The following is a 15,465-nucleotide window of genomic DNA, read 5'->3' as shown; positions in this document are numbered from 1 at the left end:
AACCTCTAAAAATAATAGTATTTTTACCCCTCTTCGTAACGGTTATGTTTGCATATGCTGATAAATACAGCAAAAGCCAACATGAACTAAGCCGATGAAAAAAAATCTCTCTCTATCTTCGCATTTATTATTAATTTAATTTTTATGGCGAAATATGTGTAGTGCACGCATCTCATACGGACAGAACTAAGTTGTTGAAATAAAGTGATATTTCAGCATGGATTTTTTCCATATTCATTAAACTTACTAACTTCATTTTGAGAATTATTCGATTCATTCGTAAAAAGTGATAAATGCTACGAAATTCATCAAACTTACTAAAAATATTGGTAATTATGCATATATTTACCAACTATTATGCATAATTTCTGAAGATAACGCGCACTACGGATTTATCAAATTTACAGTAACATAAACATTATATATTTGTTGTATACAATATTTTGTTTCCTGTGTGTGTATAGATATTTAGAAAGCTATTAAAAACTGTGCCAAAAAAATTTATTTCATGAAATTTATACTGTTTATATTCACTTCCTTCAAATATTATATATTCAATTAAAATTTAAAAACCCATGTGTTAAGAAATTATTAAGAATTATCACTTAATGGAAAATAAATAAATTCCGTTTTCCAATATTTGTTTATTTTATAGAATTTATTTTTTCAAATCTGATACTCCCTAAATATTTCACATAAAAATGAGTGAAATTCATTGAAAAAATGAAGGAAAGTTTTCATCAACTTGATCGAATTGAGTCAAATTTCGTTACAGCAACATCCTAGCTTCTGCGAAAACGCGCCAAATGTAATAGCGCAGAACCTGTTCTTTCCCCGACAATACTGCTCATCTTTTCTTCACGTTCGACAAGTTTTATGAATAGCGTGCGCGGTCTATTTATATCTTAAGTCTATGGCTGCAACTAGGCCGCAAATACTGCATTTTGGCACCCCCGTGTAGTGTAGGAGGAGCAGTCAGAAGGTAGATTTGGCGTCCCTTCTAGTGCATCGCCCTGGGCGCTAGATCCCCCCCCCCCAGTTGGGGCCCTTAATGTAAGTAATGTTCATGGCCTCTGCCCCAAGGGCTCCGTGTGCACTTCCCAGGGGCTCCGCGGCGACTCAAGGAAAATAAAATAAATAAGTAAATTTGATAGGTAAATGAAAAAAAAAGAGGCCTACAGGGTTCCGCCATAAAAATTTCATACAAAAAGGGCTCCTCGAGTCAAACAGGGCTCCGATATAAAAATTACGAACTGTAAAGGGCTCCGCGAGGCAAAAAAGGTTGAGAACCGCTGCTCTAGATAATTCTCATCATTGTTTTGCTTTTTCAAGCTATATAAATAGGACGCATTAGTATTATTTTTTTAAGGAAAAAAAAAATTAAATAAAACTTGCGAGCTCTTGAAATGAAAGCTTCAAACTCTTGTGAGCATGCAATGTTAAAAATATGATAATAATAGTTCATCTCTAATTAGTTATGGGTGCTTTTTATTTCTCGCATGCTATCCGTTCACGTGTGTTTGGCCTAGTAGCCATGCTCTTGATTCCTGCATTGAATCATGGAATCAATGATTGAATCGAATTAAAGAAATAATTTTTGAATTTAAAAAAAAAATAATTTTAGGATAAATGAAAATTCACAATTAATAAAAAAATAGTCACAGAATTAATGAAAGTAATAATTGCAGAACCACTGATAGAAATCAAAATTATTGAGAATGACTTGGAATTGTCAAGAGTAATTTCAGAATTGTTAAAAGTAATAATATATGAAGTTTTTGAAAGAAATAATTTCATAATTGATGAAAATTTAAAATTAATGTAAATAATAACTTTCGAATTATCGGACGAGTTTCAGAGTCAATGAAAGAAATAATTGATCAAAGAGAGTTAATTAATTAGTAAAAGAAAGTTATTTGAAAATAAATGAAAATTCGAATTTGATGAAAGATATACAGTAGAACAACGGTTCTCAACCTTTTTTGATTCGCGGAGACCTTTCAAGTTAAAACATTCTATGGCGGAGCCCCGTAGACCAACTTTTCAATTATTCATCAAAAAGTCACTGATTTATTTGTACTATTTAAAAATATATATAATTATTTTTCAAATTTTACTGCTTTTTTTTTTAATTTTCCTCAAGTGGCCGCGGAGTCCCTGGAGAGGGCATAAAGAGCCCCAAAAGGGCTCCACAGAGCACCGGTTGAGAACCGCTGCAGTAGAACCTTCCCCTAAAAGACACTCCCCGTTAACGGCCACCTCCCATTAACGGACACTTTACTGGTTCCGGTTCCGTAGAAGCGCTTTAATGTATTTGAGTATTTCACTCGCCTTTAGCGGACACACACGCATAACTCAAGTGATCCGTCATTACAACGCGGATCACTTAAGTAATCTGGGAATGAGCCGCAGGTAACTTGAGTGAAATAAAACCACACTGGGTGCGGCTTAAGTGCTCTAAAACCATGCCACATGTCATTCAAGGGATCTCTGAATGTGCCACGGATCGCTTCAGTGTTCTGAAACTGTGTCACGGGTCAATTAAGTGATCTGTGAATGTGCCACGACCCTAATTGAGTGATCTGTGAATGTGCTATGACCCTAATTGAGTGATCTGTGAATGTGCCACGGCCATCGCCCCCACATCCTGAAACAAGGCCCTTAGGATGGGATCTTTTACGCCCCCCCCCCGACCAGACTTTCATGGAGCCTCTTTATGATGAATTTATAGCGTTAAAAAACAAAACAAAAAAGATGAAAATCATCCCGGGCTCAAGGGCTGAGCCTTGTCAGCCCACCCCTTGTGGGGGCTTTGGCCACGGCCCTACTTTAGTGATCTGAAAATGTGACGCTTTGGCATTGTGCACAGAATACTTCAGCGATCTGTAAATATGCCACTTAGTTCTTTTTTACAAAGTTAAGTTTATGGGGGGGGGGCAGGCAGGCCACATCAGATAATCTCCAGGGACACATTTAGTCCACGGGTTTATCATATAGGGCTTAGAGGGTGGATCCCAGCCTAGGGGCTCTGCTCCAGAATATGGGGACCATGTGGTGGTTCGAGTGCTGGTGGAGACTTTCCTTTCCAAATTCACCTCGGCATTATACCCAGAAAAATGCCTAATTCCATGGCATATTAGGCCCCTTTCACACGGAGCGGATGCGGATGCGGACGCGGATGCGGAAGCGGGTCCGCATACCCTTTCACACGAGCACTGAAGATGCGGGTGTTTCGCCCGCATCTTTAGGTTGAAATTCGTGCATAAAAACTATTTTTTCGCAATTTTTGTAACTGTTTTTCTCCTTCACCCCTGATTCAGTGCCCATATGCAGCCTAGAGGTATTCTTTGGTGGTTTAGTCTAGAGCCACATAGAATATGGGAATAAAGATATCTTCATTCCGATCCTCACAAGTAGTCGATGGGAGAAACTGTCTTCAAATATTTTCAAAAGATTTTGAAAACAAATCTGTCTTTCCGGAAAAATATGAAAGAAAAATTCCGAAAACATCCAATGTTCGAAAAATCCAATCCAAAAACATCCGAAACTAATATGTTCCTAAAAAAAAAATTCAGGAGATATCAAAGAATTTGCAAGTAGAAAAAAAGGGGAGGGGTGAGAACGTTCAAAATGTCTGTGCTTAGAAATATTCACATCACAATTCTGTCTTAGGCCGGGATTACAGTATAAAAGTTTTATAAAAGTTAGTTTATAAAACTTGAAAAATGCAACCGATAGGCCGATCAGTTAAGTTCGCTCGAATGTAACAGATGTGTTTATTGATTACATTTTTCAAGTTTTATAGTGTAATACCAGCCTTAGGCCGGGATTACACTATAAAAGTTTTGTAAAAGCTCTTTGATAAAACGTGAAAAATTCAACCAATATTATCTTATTGGTTGAATTTTTTGAATGCAAAATGTGTGTGCGTGCGTGTGTGTGTGCACCGGTTGCATTTTCTGGAATGCAACCGATGCGCCTATTGGTTGAATTTTTCAACTTTCATAAAAGTTCTTTTATAAAACTTTATAGTATAATCCCGGCCGGATTACACTATAAAAATTTTATAACAATTATTTAAAAAAAAGCAACTAATAAATTTATCGGTTGCATTAAAGCAAATGCAACCGATAAATTTATTAGTTGCTTTTTTCAAGTTTTATAAAATAACTTTCATAAACCTTTTATAGTGAAATCCCATCCTTAGATGAGTCATTTCTGAAATATAAAATTTCATTTTTTCAAGTTTATAGACTGAATATTGAGTAAAATAAACTTGTAGGTATCGGGGAACCACCAAAAATATTCAAGTGATAGGGTCTTCAAACGTCTTAATCCGGCCCTGAGTGAACACCGTACGTGGATAACGTTGTTTAATAAAAGTATTTTTTTTAAAGTTTAAAAAAATTAACAGATTAAAAATTTAAAAAAATAACAAATATTTAAAATAATATTTCAGATATTTATATTTTAAATAATTTTAAAAATTTAAAAAGAAAAAAATTAAAATTTTTAAATTAAATTTAAAAGTTATTAAAGTATGTAGTCAATTAAATATTCGTAATGCACAGAACGGCTTATCATTTTTGTTCCGTCAGTGGCCGTTGTTGGCAGGTTTTATTGTATAAAATTGTAAAGTATGGACAAAAGGCAGTTAAAGTTGCTATATCTCAATCTCAGAACGAAACAAAGGGATAGACGTATGTAGGTACATTATATTAATGAGCAGGGACCATCATATGGTGTTTTATGATGGTCATTTTATCATTATGGCAAATAATTAAAAAAAATTCCGTGAAAAATCACCTTCAAAAAGTACCCAAAGATGCGGACGAATTCGCTCCGCATCCGCATCGTCTGAATAGCCCCGAATAAACCTATTGTCAAAACTTCTATGTGCGGATGCGGAGCCCGCACTTAGGTTTTGACACATGCGGACGACGTCCGGACCCGCATGAACATTTCCTAGGTGCGGAGATTTTTCGGCTCGTCTGAAAGGCGCAGTATATTCCAATTGTTAAAACTTCTTCCGGACCCGCATCCGCATCCGCTCCGTGTGAAAGGGCCCTTAGGCTGACGAAATAGCCTCCTCTGTTATGAATAAAATGTTGTAAACTTAAAAAAAAATTAAAATATTGAAGTTTTTAAAATAGGAAACTCTTCTAAATTTTATTTCTGCCTACACTACGCACTCTTTGGAATAGTGTGCCAAAACTCTACAAATGTCACTAATGTACTAACCTATTGTATTTTTTTTTATCACCATCAGTCAAAGCCGTCGTAACCTCTTTGTTTATGTCCTCTACCAATCCCTTGTGTGTATCTAGTACTCTCCTGAAATAATCGTGAAATAATGGGCGTTATTAAGTATGTTAATGTTTTGTTAATGCATTGGGTGAATTATTTGTTTTTCAAGTCAGTATATGCTCTTGTTTTTCGTTGGAATATAGTTAAATTCGAGGCATTGCTTTGTATATGTTACGTAAATGAAGGTCCATTTCCTTCTTGTAAATTAAGTGTTAAATTTCACGCCCATATCTCATTATAACGAAGAATTTGTTTCAAGCTCTGTGTCATTAAAATAAAATATTTCTCGGCCCACTTTAACCACGTTCTAAAACCGCTATGGGGCCGTGCCCCCCCCCCCCCACATCCTGCAACAGGCCCCCTTCCCTAGGATCCCTTGCACAGTAAATTTTTTGCTCGGAAAAACAACAATAGTATAATTTGTTTTTGGTGCTGTGCTGGCGTTTTTTTTTTTTGGCGGCAAAAACGTCGGTAAGCATGACGAGAAGTCGCCAGTAGCGAAAGTTCCTGTTCCGGAAAGTGTTGTCGATTTTTTTTCATTGGCAAGGAAAGTATCCGAGAGTATGACTCCGTTTCGCTACTGGCGACTTCTCGCCATGCTTACCGACGTTTTTGCCGCCAAAAAAAAAACAAAAAAAACCGCCAGCACAGCACCAAAAACAAATTATACTATTGTTGTTTTTCCGAGCAAAAAATTTAATGTGCAAGGGATCCTAGGGAAGGGGGGCCTGGGAACAGGTGCAGTATAATCCAGACCGCCAAGGTGCTATAAGTCGCCAAGGCCGTTAGACACTATGGACGCCGAAAAAAAAAAATCGCCAGCATAGAAAACAATAATTATAACCCATTCAAATATGAAAAATATCATGAAACATAAGAGAAATATAATAGTATAGACATAAATAAGATCTGGATTATAAATATGACTTCGGTTAATGATAAGAGGCTGTAGGAAGCTATTGACGGTCAAGCAAACATAAGAATGCTAAAACCCAAACATCAAAACAACATAAGGTATCCACTATTTTAAATAAACAACGGTCCTGCATGTTATATAAGGAGAAGAAACGGCAACCCACCGCCATTATGCCGGCTTTGGCAACTTATAGCACCTTGGCGATCGATCTGGATTATTCTAATTTGGCGGTCTGGATTATACTGCACCTGTTCCGTCTCTGGAATATGAATAAGGACTCTGTTTTGTAATTGGAGTCAGGGCAAAAAGAGAAATATGAATGAGAAAACGAGATATTTCCAACAAGAAAAACAATGTATCAAACTGGGAAAAGGGTATATATGATACAATGTGTTGATGAACAAGAAAAGCTAAAAAATTGTATCATACGCTATTCAAACGCTGCTCTTTCTGGAAGCCCATTATTGCTAGTGACCTCACCTTTCGATGATAAGCAACTGTAAGAAAGGAAATGGTAATATGTAATAATTACACCTCTCTTATCTATATGTATAAAATAACATGTTCTGACTGACTGATTCATCAATGCTGAGCCGAAACTGCTATAAATATGAAATTTATGTGTTTAATTTCATGGTGCAAAGACTCACTAAGAAAGGGGTTTTCAAAATTCTACTCCTACAGGACTGATATCCCCTTTAAAAAGTCTTGCCACAGAGGGCAACATACCTCAGATAGTACAAATGTAATTCTATCATTACACTTCACTTCTGAAATATAGATGGCAGCACAGAAGAATCAGACAACACTAGATATGCACTCGGAATTTTATAACACTTGAACTCACTAGGCAGGAAATTATCCATTGATGGTGATAAACCTCAGTTATACTCAGTTTGAAAGAAAGAAAGAGAACCCCCCCCCCCTCCCCGCATATGGCAGTAGAAAGGTTATATAGAGAAATCATGCCGAGCTGAAACTATAAATATGAAACTTCATTGGTTTCATTTCATGATGTAAAGACTCAGTAAGAAGGGTTTTGCAAAATTCAACCCCTGGGAGTTCAAAGGTTATATGGGGGTTGCTGAGCCCAGACCGCTGAAGCTATAAATATGAAATTTGGTCAGTATTATAGTTTAAAATATAGACTCCTACTAAGATGGAATTTTTGGAAATTCAACTCCCAAGGGTGTCATGAGGGGGCTCGAATGTTATATGGGGAAATCACGAGCAATTTTCAGATTACCAAATCCACAAAAGCAAAGCCATGAGTAACCGCTAGTTAGTAATAATAATAGAGGTGTGAATTGCCAGAACATAAGACTGGCACGATATGTGGTGAAAATTTTCATTTTGTCAAAATTTTTAATCCCCTAAACTTGAATCATAAAATTTTGTTGAAATTGAAGTAAATTGTTCTCAGAGTCTCTCTCAATTCTTACTGTTTTGGATCGTCTCATGATGTTCATTTCATTTGAGATTCCAGTTGTGACGTCGTTTGCCATATTTTGTGGGCTCCGACCAGGATGGTAAGATTTCAGCCGGGGTGACTGATCTCGTGATGGATTGCTCCGATTTCGGTTTCCCCAGTTGCAGTGCGGTGAGTGTCATGACCCATGAGCGATCCAACAGAGTCTGAACTATTTTTTTTTTTCTCTCTGGCACTTGGTGCCTTTTTTCCTTGAGAAAATGACAGTTTTGATGCTCAGAAATTGGTTTTTTTTTTTTGTATTCGTAGGACAATGGGGTGGTATTTTTCGTTGTTGCTGATCCTCACTGTGGGTTTATTTTTTGTTTTTTTTTTGGGGGGGGGAGAGTTAGGTATACCTATACTACTAGTTTCATTATATATGTAATGTATTTTAGAAGTGTAGATATTTATACAATTTTGGATATAAATTATTCACCAAACTAAAATTCTCATTAGTTTTTTCTTTTTGGAATATAATCTCATATCAGATGAACAATATCAATTTTTAATTATATAATGTGTTTAATTCCAGGTCTCTTTTCAAGCTCACTGTCAGTGGTGGAACCTTGTATGCTGTTGCAGAATCAGGACTCTGGAAAGGACAGGAAGAAACAATAGAAAAGTACAAAAAATACAAGCAGGGGGTGAAATGCTACGTGGAAAATACACCTGCGTTGACAACATATGGTGATATGATCATGACATACGTGGAAAAGGTAAATTATGGGTATATTTTTTTGCATTGGTTTACAGTAGTCTCGAAAGTTCAAGGTTCCAGTTAATCTGAAAAAGTTGCTGGAATTTTTCGAAATTCCTTCTCAAACATTTTTTTTTTTCCTGTTTTTCACAAAGACAGCATTTTGTTTGATTCTTCTATCAAATGTAAGTACTTTAAATAATAGTTTTAACGGGTCTTTGATCCTTTAAGTTGCAGGGTTGTATAGCTGAGAAACCAGAATTTTTCATAGCCCCCCCCCCCCTTAAAGAAAATTTATTGTGTAAAAAAAAAACTAATGACATTCATATTGGGTAGAGAGATATGAGAGCCCCTCGAGCCTTTTTTTAACACTTACAAATACAACGCCATAACAGTCAAAATGCCCAACGAGGTGGCTGAGAAAAAGATGCCCATAAAAAATATGGATGTCATATATTTCAAAAATGAGGCCACTTCAACTGTTGGAGTTTTTTTTTTGTCTCACTGGGTGGTCAGCAGTCATGTCTGTTTGTCTGAACCAGTAAGGAGGGGGAAAAGTTCTCTAGCAGGCTATGGCCAATTTTTTTTGTCAATCATAACTTCTGCTACACTGTTGTATTCCTATGGTTTGAAAGTGGTCCACCAATTTGAGTTTCTTATAAAATGATCTGTAGCCCTTACCAGTCCCCCTTATAAAGAGGCCGGTCTATGTAGCCCTAATCTTAATGAACTAAGCATGATACAGGTAAGAATGAGTACAGATACATAGGTCCAAGTCTTTCATCCACCACCCCGAAAGTTAAATTCCATTTATTTTCCTGTTTTTTGGCTAATTTGAATTTTCAGCAATCCAAGGTGACCTTGGTTCTTTTCACCTCAGAATATCGAGACTCTACTGTATACGTGGTTGATTTTTTTATCGATTGCAGTTAAGTACTCTTTAGTAACTCATTTTGAAACTCATGACAAGAAGAGTGTGAAGCTGCTTTTAAATATGTATGAGGTCACATTTTGTAAAGATTAGCAGGGCCACAACTAGAAACAAATTAGTCGACCAGGACAAGTGTACACTTTGGTGGTCTATCTTCGTTATTTTGGATGAACAAAGAGTAATCTTAACACCCAGGAAACCAGATTCCCCCCACACTCTCCTAATTGTGGCCCTGGAGATCAGTTGTTTCTTTTTTGCTCAACTTCATGTCGACAAAATTAGAGCCTTTCTGATGAAGCGCAAGAAATGGCAAAAAACGTGAGAACAGAATTAAGGAGTTTTTTAAAAACACCAAATATAAACATATTTTGTGTGTGTGTATGTGTTTCAACTTGATGCTTTACTGTATGCTAAGCTCATCTGTATGCTCCACGTTTGTTTTTTAAATTTGAAATTTTTTTCTGGTCCATTGGCTGATCTAATGTATAAGGCAGAGCTTGATAAATCCCAGTCACTAGATTGAAATTGCGATTAGAAAATCAATACCCAAAATTTGTTTCTATATGATTGCTAAATTGGAGTCTATGAACAACACAAAATTTTCTGATTTTATGACAGTGTGTCTTCTAATGTAGAAAAAAGGATATAAAGTTCCAGAAAAGTTGAAAAACATTATTTAGGATAGCTTTCCTCGAGATTAAAATCATTCTTTGTCCCTAATAAATTTGGCTGGTGCTAAAAGTTTATTTTTATTTGTCAAGCCCTGTTGTAAAGACGAGGCAGCAACTATAAGTGAAAATTTACTCTGTCCCCCAGGACAAGTATGCATTTTCCCCCTTCTGATTTTAAATAAGCAAAAGTAAATTTGGTGAGCTTCATCATCCAGATCACCAGAACCCTCTGCCCTTCTCTAGTTGCGGCACTGTGTAAGCATGGACGCCCCCCCCCCCCAGCGTCAAAGGTGGAGTTGACTGGTCTAATGTATATATGAATTGACATCATCATGCCTTCCCCCCAGACTTCCAAGTCTATCTCCACCTATGTGTGTAAGGATGCTAGAACTCAATAAAGTGGTTTTTGTCAGTCACTATACTACACAAAATAGTGCTTACGAAAGTTTGCGATGTATCTGTCAGAACAGTTGGGTCAAATAAAGTGTTAAGTAGGCTGTAATTAATTGGTACAATCATAGTTAATAACTAACAAATCAATCAAATGTTTAGTCATGAAACAGCTGCCAGATGATTCAATCATTATATTTTCTCTGTATATAATATGCTGACCATATTACACAGCAGGAATTACAGAAAATTTGGATCTACCCCCCTTATATATACTGGAAGATGTGGAGCATCGCCATCTGTGTGGGTGAAATTCACAATTTATTGCTGCCGATGGGTAAGAAATTGGGGGATTCTATAAATCTCGGTCAATTAGAATTTCACAATGAAAACGTTTAGTATAACAAAAATGTCCAGCAAATATTAGAAATTTATGGAAGCATCGTTGAAAAAAATAAACATTTCTTTAGAAAAGTAGGACACCTTAATGATAACAAAAAATATGGCTATGCTTCGTAAAATATAGGTAATGTGGTCATCTTATTGCTTATTTTGATTCCTGTTACTCCTATAAAAAATATTAAAAAATACAGTAAATGTACTTTTGAAGAAAACTACAGGAGTTTTTATTTTCTGAAGGTTGGCAGGTTTAAAGTATATGTGTTTTTTTGTAGTTTTTCAGATGGAAACCCATTGAAAAAAAGTGATATACCATGGATCCCATTTGCAACATTCTCATTTGGAATGACTTATTGTCTTGGTCCATCAACACCTAGAGATAGAAGGCCTCTGCAGTGTTTGCCATAAACGTCATTCAGACTACCTAGCAAGTTTGCCGCATTTTGAAACACAGCATCCTATTTCGTTTCTTCTTATTTTGGCGTAGAATATACCTGATTGACTCACAAATTCCGCATAGTGATTGGATGTGGGGCATAGAAATAGCCAATTCTGAGCCCGATCATTTCTTTTCCTTGCAACGATGATACTGGCACGAGCAGGGAATTTTTTTCCCCTGAGGGAAAATGGACTACTTACTTGACGTCGCAAGCAGAGTGCGAAGACCTTCTATCTCTGGGTGGTGATGCTTGGTCCCAACTCAGTAACACAGAGATTTCCCGTTTAAGGCTTTTCCCACTTCAGATGCTTTTTCATAACTTTTTTTTTTTGTAAAACGTTATAAGCAGGATCCAATGTAATGATAAAAAGGCTTCAAAAAAATCTAGGTCCTTATTGATGTTGTTAGTGATCTTGTGCTGCATAATACTGGTTATTGTGACGGAATATTGGTTATTGTGACGGACTCGCGATGCGAGGATCCGGGTTCGAACCCCACAGTGGTGGTCGGCTGAAGTTGGTTTTCTGTGGTTCCCAACTTCAAGGTGCAAATGCGAGCCGATCTCCCCGTTAAAAAGTCTCACCACAGAGAGCAACAGTCCTACAACGATAAATCATTCAATCATAACACTTCACTCATAGTTAGAAAAACTGGTGGCAGATGGCAGCACTACACATAACAAGCATTACAGAGAAACAAAAAAAAACTTCACGTCAGGTTTCACTACACGTACATTCCCGCATGTACCGATTCGTTGGGGATTCCGCGGGAGGGGGTGTGGGTGGGGTGCATGTGTGGTGTAGCAGTAGTAGGTAGGGCCTCCAAAAAATGGCTCGGGATCCATGATGTTCTTAAGTCAGCCACCTCGTTGGGCAATTTGCCTGTTGTGGCGTTGTATTTGTATAATAGAAATGTATATTGATCTCCCTATTCATTCTGAAACAATCTCACTATTTTTGATTGCAATTAATTTGCCTAATTTCCAAATAGTGTTGGTGTAATATTGCAATATTTCTCTATGGAAAGCAAGTATCCCAGTTAGGCTGTCCAGAGATTCTAAGAACAGCTCAGACAACATAAATACTTCAGGGACACACATACAACTCAATACACATTCCCGTATGTACCGATTCATTAGAAATTCCACAGAGGAATGTGTACAAGATGTAGTTTTGGTTTGCAATAACAATGTTTTCTTTTTTTAAACCAGGTACCATCCATCGATATATCTAAAGAAGGTGCTGTTCAGCAATGGAATAGTGGTAAGCATAGGTTTTTCATAAAATTAATCAGTTTACATACTTCCCAACTACTATGGAATGTCCGTACTTTCTACCATAAAATATGGAATTACAGTGAATCGCGAAAGACCGCGGAAGTCTGTTTTTTTTCCAAAAGTATTTGCTCTGAATTCTGTTATCCTATTGAGCACAAAATTATGCCACGCAATGACGACATCTCCAAAGAATTAATATCGAGCTGAATTTGAAATGAGGTGAATCAACCTTGTTAGTCGTTGTAAAGGTTTACTTTGTTTGGCTGCCGGCACATCCGCAAGGTGAATCCCCCAATGAGCCTTTATACCAAAAACTTTTAATTGTTAATTGAATACTAATGAGCAGAAGTTTAATACTTTATGAAGTTTCTTCATAAAATTTTTCATGGATAAGTTTCTACAAAGAAAATGGAAAAGAGATGTCGATGACTGCAAGGCAGTGATAGCGTCTTGTTTCAAAAAATTAGCTTTCATTGATTTTGTGAGGAATTTCAGTTTTCACTTAAATTACACATTTTATACGTATATAATAACACTAAAATACACTTAAACACAATATAAGTACACTCGATCCTGGTTAAAACATTTTCCCAATTAATATAACTTATTTCTGTGTGGTCTCAACTTCAAGTATAATTCTCATTAAGATTTCCAGTTTAAAGCGTTTTCCTGCACAGAGCGTTTTTTCATGACAGTAGAAAACAAAGATATACAGAAGAAAAACATGAATACATAGAAACCTCACTAATATATATAACATTAATATACATAGAAATACAAATCATTTGGAATTGTATATTTTCATGTCGGGCGCAATTTCATTGTTGTCCCAGTGTTACTCTTCATTACTCTTTTTTTTTAATGTTAAATGATTAATGTTGTGTAAGAAAAGTTTTTTAATTGAAACAAAACATTTTTTATCAACTAGATCAGATGGGCCAGGCAGAAGGTTCAAAACAAAATCTCTTGAGTATAATTCTAAATGAAGAGATTTAACTAAAGTTTTAGTTTTCAACTAAAAAAATTATTGAATGTGTTATGATTTTTTCCCCCTCTCTGCTTATAGGTGTGAAGAAAAGCTTCATTTTTCTGGCTGCTCTGCCAACATATAGCCAAGAACACTTCTGGAAAGGTTATGAATATGCAAAGGAATCTCTGAAAAACCAAAACGTATTAAAGAAATAGTCAAGTACTCTCATATAGTTTTGTAGTTATTGGTAAGGAAAGAATTGTATTGAATAAATTATACTAGTTTCTTATGCATAAAGACTTGTTGAAAATTTCCTTAGTAATAATAGTTCATGTTGTTGAAGTATAATTTACAAATTTGAAAAAAAAACCAAGAAATTTATGGTATCGTTTTCATACAGTAGAAGGGAGGGAAAAAAACTGGGCATCTAGAGCAGGATTCAAACCACCAATCTCCGAAGTGAGAACCGATTTGATTTCCTACATTAATATGCCTAATATACTAACAGCAGAATCAGAGAGAGATTTAAGCTGTAATTTAAATATAGGTCCATTAACCAAAGTGGTTGAAGAATCATCTTTGCTATCAACTGTTAAACATCTGTTGTCAAAAAAAAAAAAGTATTGACACCAATTAACAGTCACCATAAAAAATTTTGACAATAAATGCTAATTAACAGTAGAGCCCTTTTGGTAATCACACGCATGTATATTTTAACGTGTTCAATGTTCCTATGAGCCATTTCTATTTAATGAGAATACATAACAAGCAAGAAAGATAAGTTGGCCTAAAAGCTAAAATCCTATTACGTACGGTTTGGAGCTGCATACTTGTTTCTTCCAAGTATATAAGACGGGGGTAGCATGCACATTTCTCTTAACAGTTTCATCCGTTTCCCTTTCCCCAATGACAATTTTCACCCACGTCATCAAAATTCTGCATTGTCGCTAAACTAGCCAAGTTCATCGCCAACTTGGCATGATTCACAAGAAAATGCTCTGTTTATTACCAGATCATCATTACAAGAAACTTACATGATTAATGACAAATGAAGAAATATGTACAGAAGTTTCGCAGCAATATATTTTCATATCGTTCTGTGTAGTTGCTAATAATATTTAAAATTCATGTGCAACACATACAGGCAATAACTGCCAACTTGCTACTTCCAAATTTAAAAGAATAATTGCAGCATTTCTTTAACACATCATGCAAATCAACATGCAATCATCTTTACATTAGTTATACATACACCAGTTTTGTAAGCAATTCCTCTCATGTATGGTTCAAGGCTACTTACTTTTTAGTTATCATTGTTTTATATGAATAAAAGTATTTTTTAAAAATAAACAACAATAGCAAATGCTGAGTCTATATCTGATTGGTAACATATAATTTGAATTTTTTTTGCCGCTAAAAATATTGCTGATTGGCATTAAAAAGACTTTAAATTAAACTCAAATTTGAATAGATGATTTGCTAAACATTATTTGACTATTTTTTATTTGAAGAAAATTAATTTTAGATTTAAAAAGTTGATTATAGTGTCTTAAACAATATTTTTAACAGCCAATCGCATGCATCGTTTAGGAGATTGACCTCCTCTTCCCAACCTTTTATATATCATCTATTATGTAACTAAAAACGTAAGTGGGAAATGTCTATAAGAATCGTAAGACATAGTTTTACACTAACCATAGCTTTCTTATGTCATTTTTAATTTATTCACAAACATTAAGGTATATATAGAGATTTAATAAGAAGCAATTATTTGTTATAACCAGTCAAAACAATAACAATTTTCCTTTATAAGTCTCGTAGTTTCCGTAAAGTCAAATCAGTGAGTTTTATAAGTTATTGTAAAATCTGGATAACATCACATGGCACATTTTCTTGCCTTTCCACATAATATCGAAAAGTTTCCAGTCCTTTAATCACTTCTGCAAACGTCACAACTGATGGTGCGACTATATATATAATTATCATCTACAAATTGTA

The 15,465-nt window shown here is 35.6% G+C and overlaps 1 protein-coding gene across 1 annotated transcript; it reads left to right on the top strand.

Moving 5' to 3' along the window:
• The first annotated feature begins 5,273 nt into the window (after positions 1–5,273).
• On the top strand, positions 5,274–13,764 carry LOC149068811 (MICOS complex subunit MIC13). The gene is made up of 4 exons (XM_089251167.1): positions 5,274–5,367; positions 8,227–8,410; positions 12,432–12,483; positions 13,564–13,764. Exons 1-4 carry the CDS (start codon positions 5,354–5,356, stop codon positions 13,680–13,682), a joined length of 369 nt encoding a protein of 122 aa, XP_089107293.1. The 5' UTR covers positions 5,274–5,353; the 3' UTR covers positions 13,683–13,764.
• Positions 13,765–15,465: the final 1,701 nt, after the last annotated feature.

This window comes from Pholcus phalangioides, unplaced genomic scaffold, assembly GCF_987345545.1.
Source record: "Pholcus phalangioides strain wild (caught in Gottingen) unplaced genomic scaffold, Ppha-v1.0 ptg000024l_1, whole genome shotgun sequence".
In the NCBI taxonomy this organism is placed as follows: Eukaryota; Metazoa; Arthropoda; class Arachnida; order Araneae; family Pholcidae; genus Pholcus; species Pholcus phalangioides.
The sequence above is the reverse complement of the archived record's forward strand: the minus strand, read 5'-3'. Positions and strand labels throughout refer to the sequence as shown.

What these genes read in the sequence shown, in the direction of transcription:
- LOC149068811 (XM_089251167.1), top strand. An exon ending in TCATGACATACGTGGAAAAG is followed by an intron (nt 8,411 to 12,431) that starts GTAAATTATGGG and finishes TTTTTAAACCAG; the next exon opens with GTACCATCCATCGATATATC. An exon ending in TGTTCAGCAATGGAATAGTG is followed by an intron (nt 12,484 to 13,563) that starts GTAAGCATAGGT and finishes CTCTGCTTATAG; the next exon opens with GTGTGAAGAAAAGCTTCATT.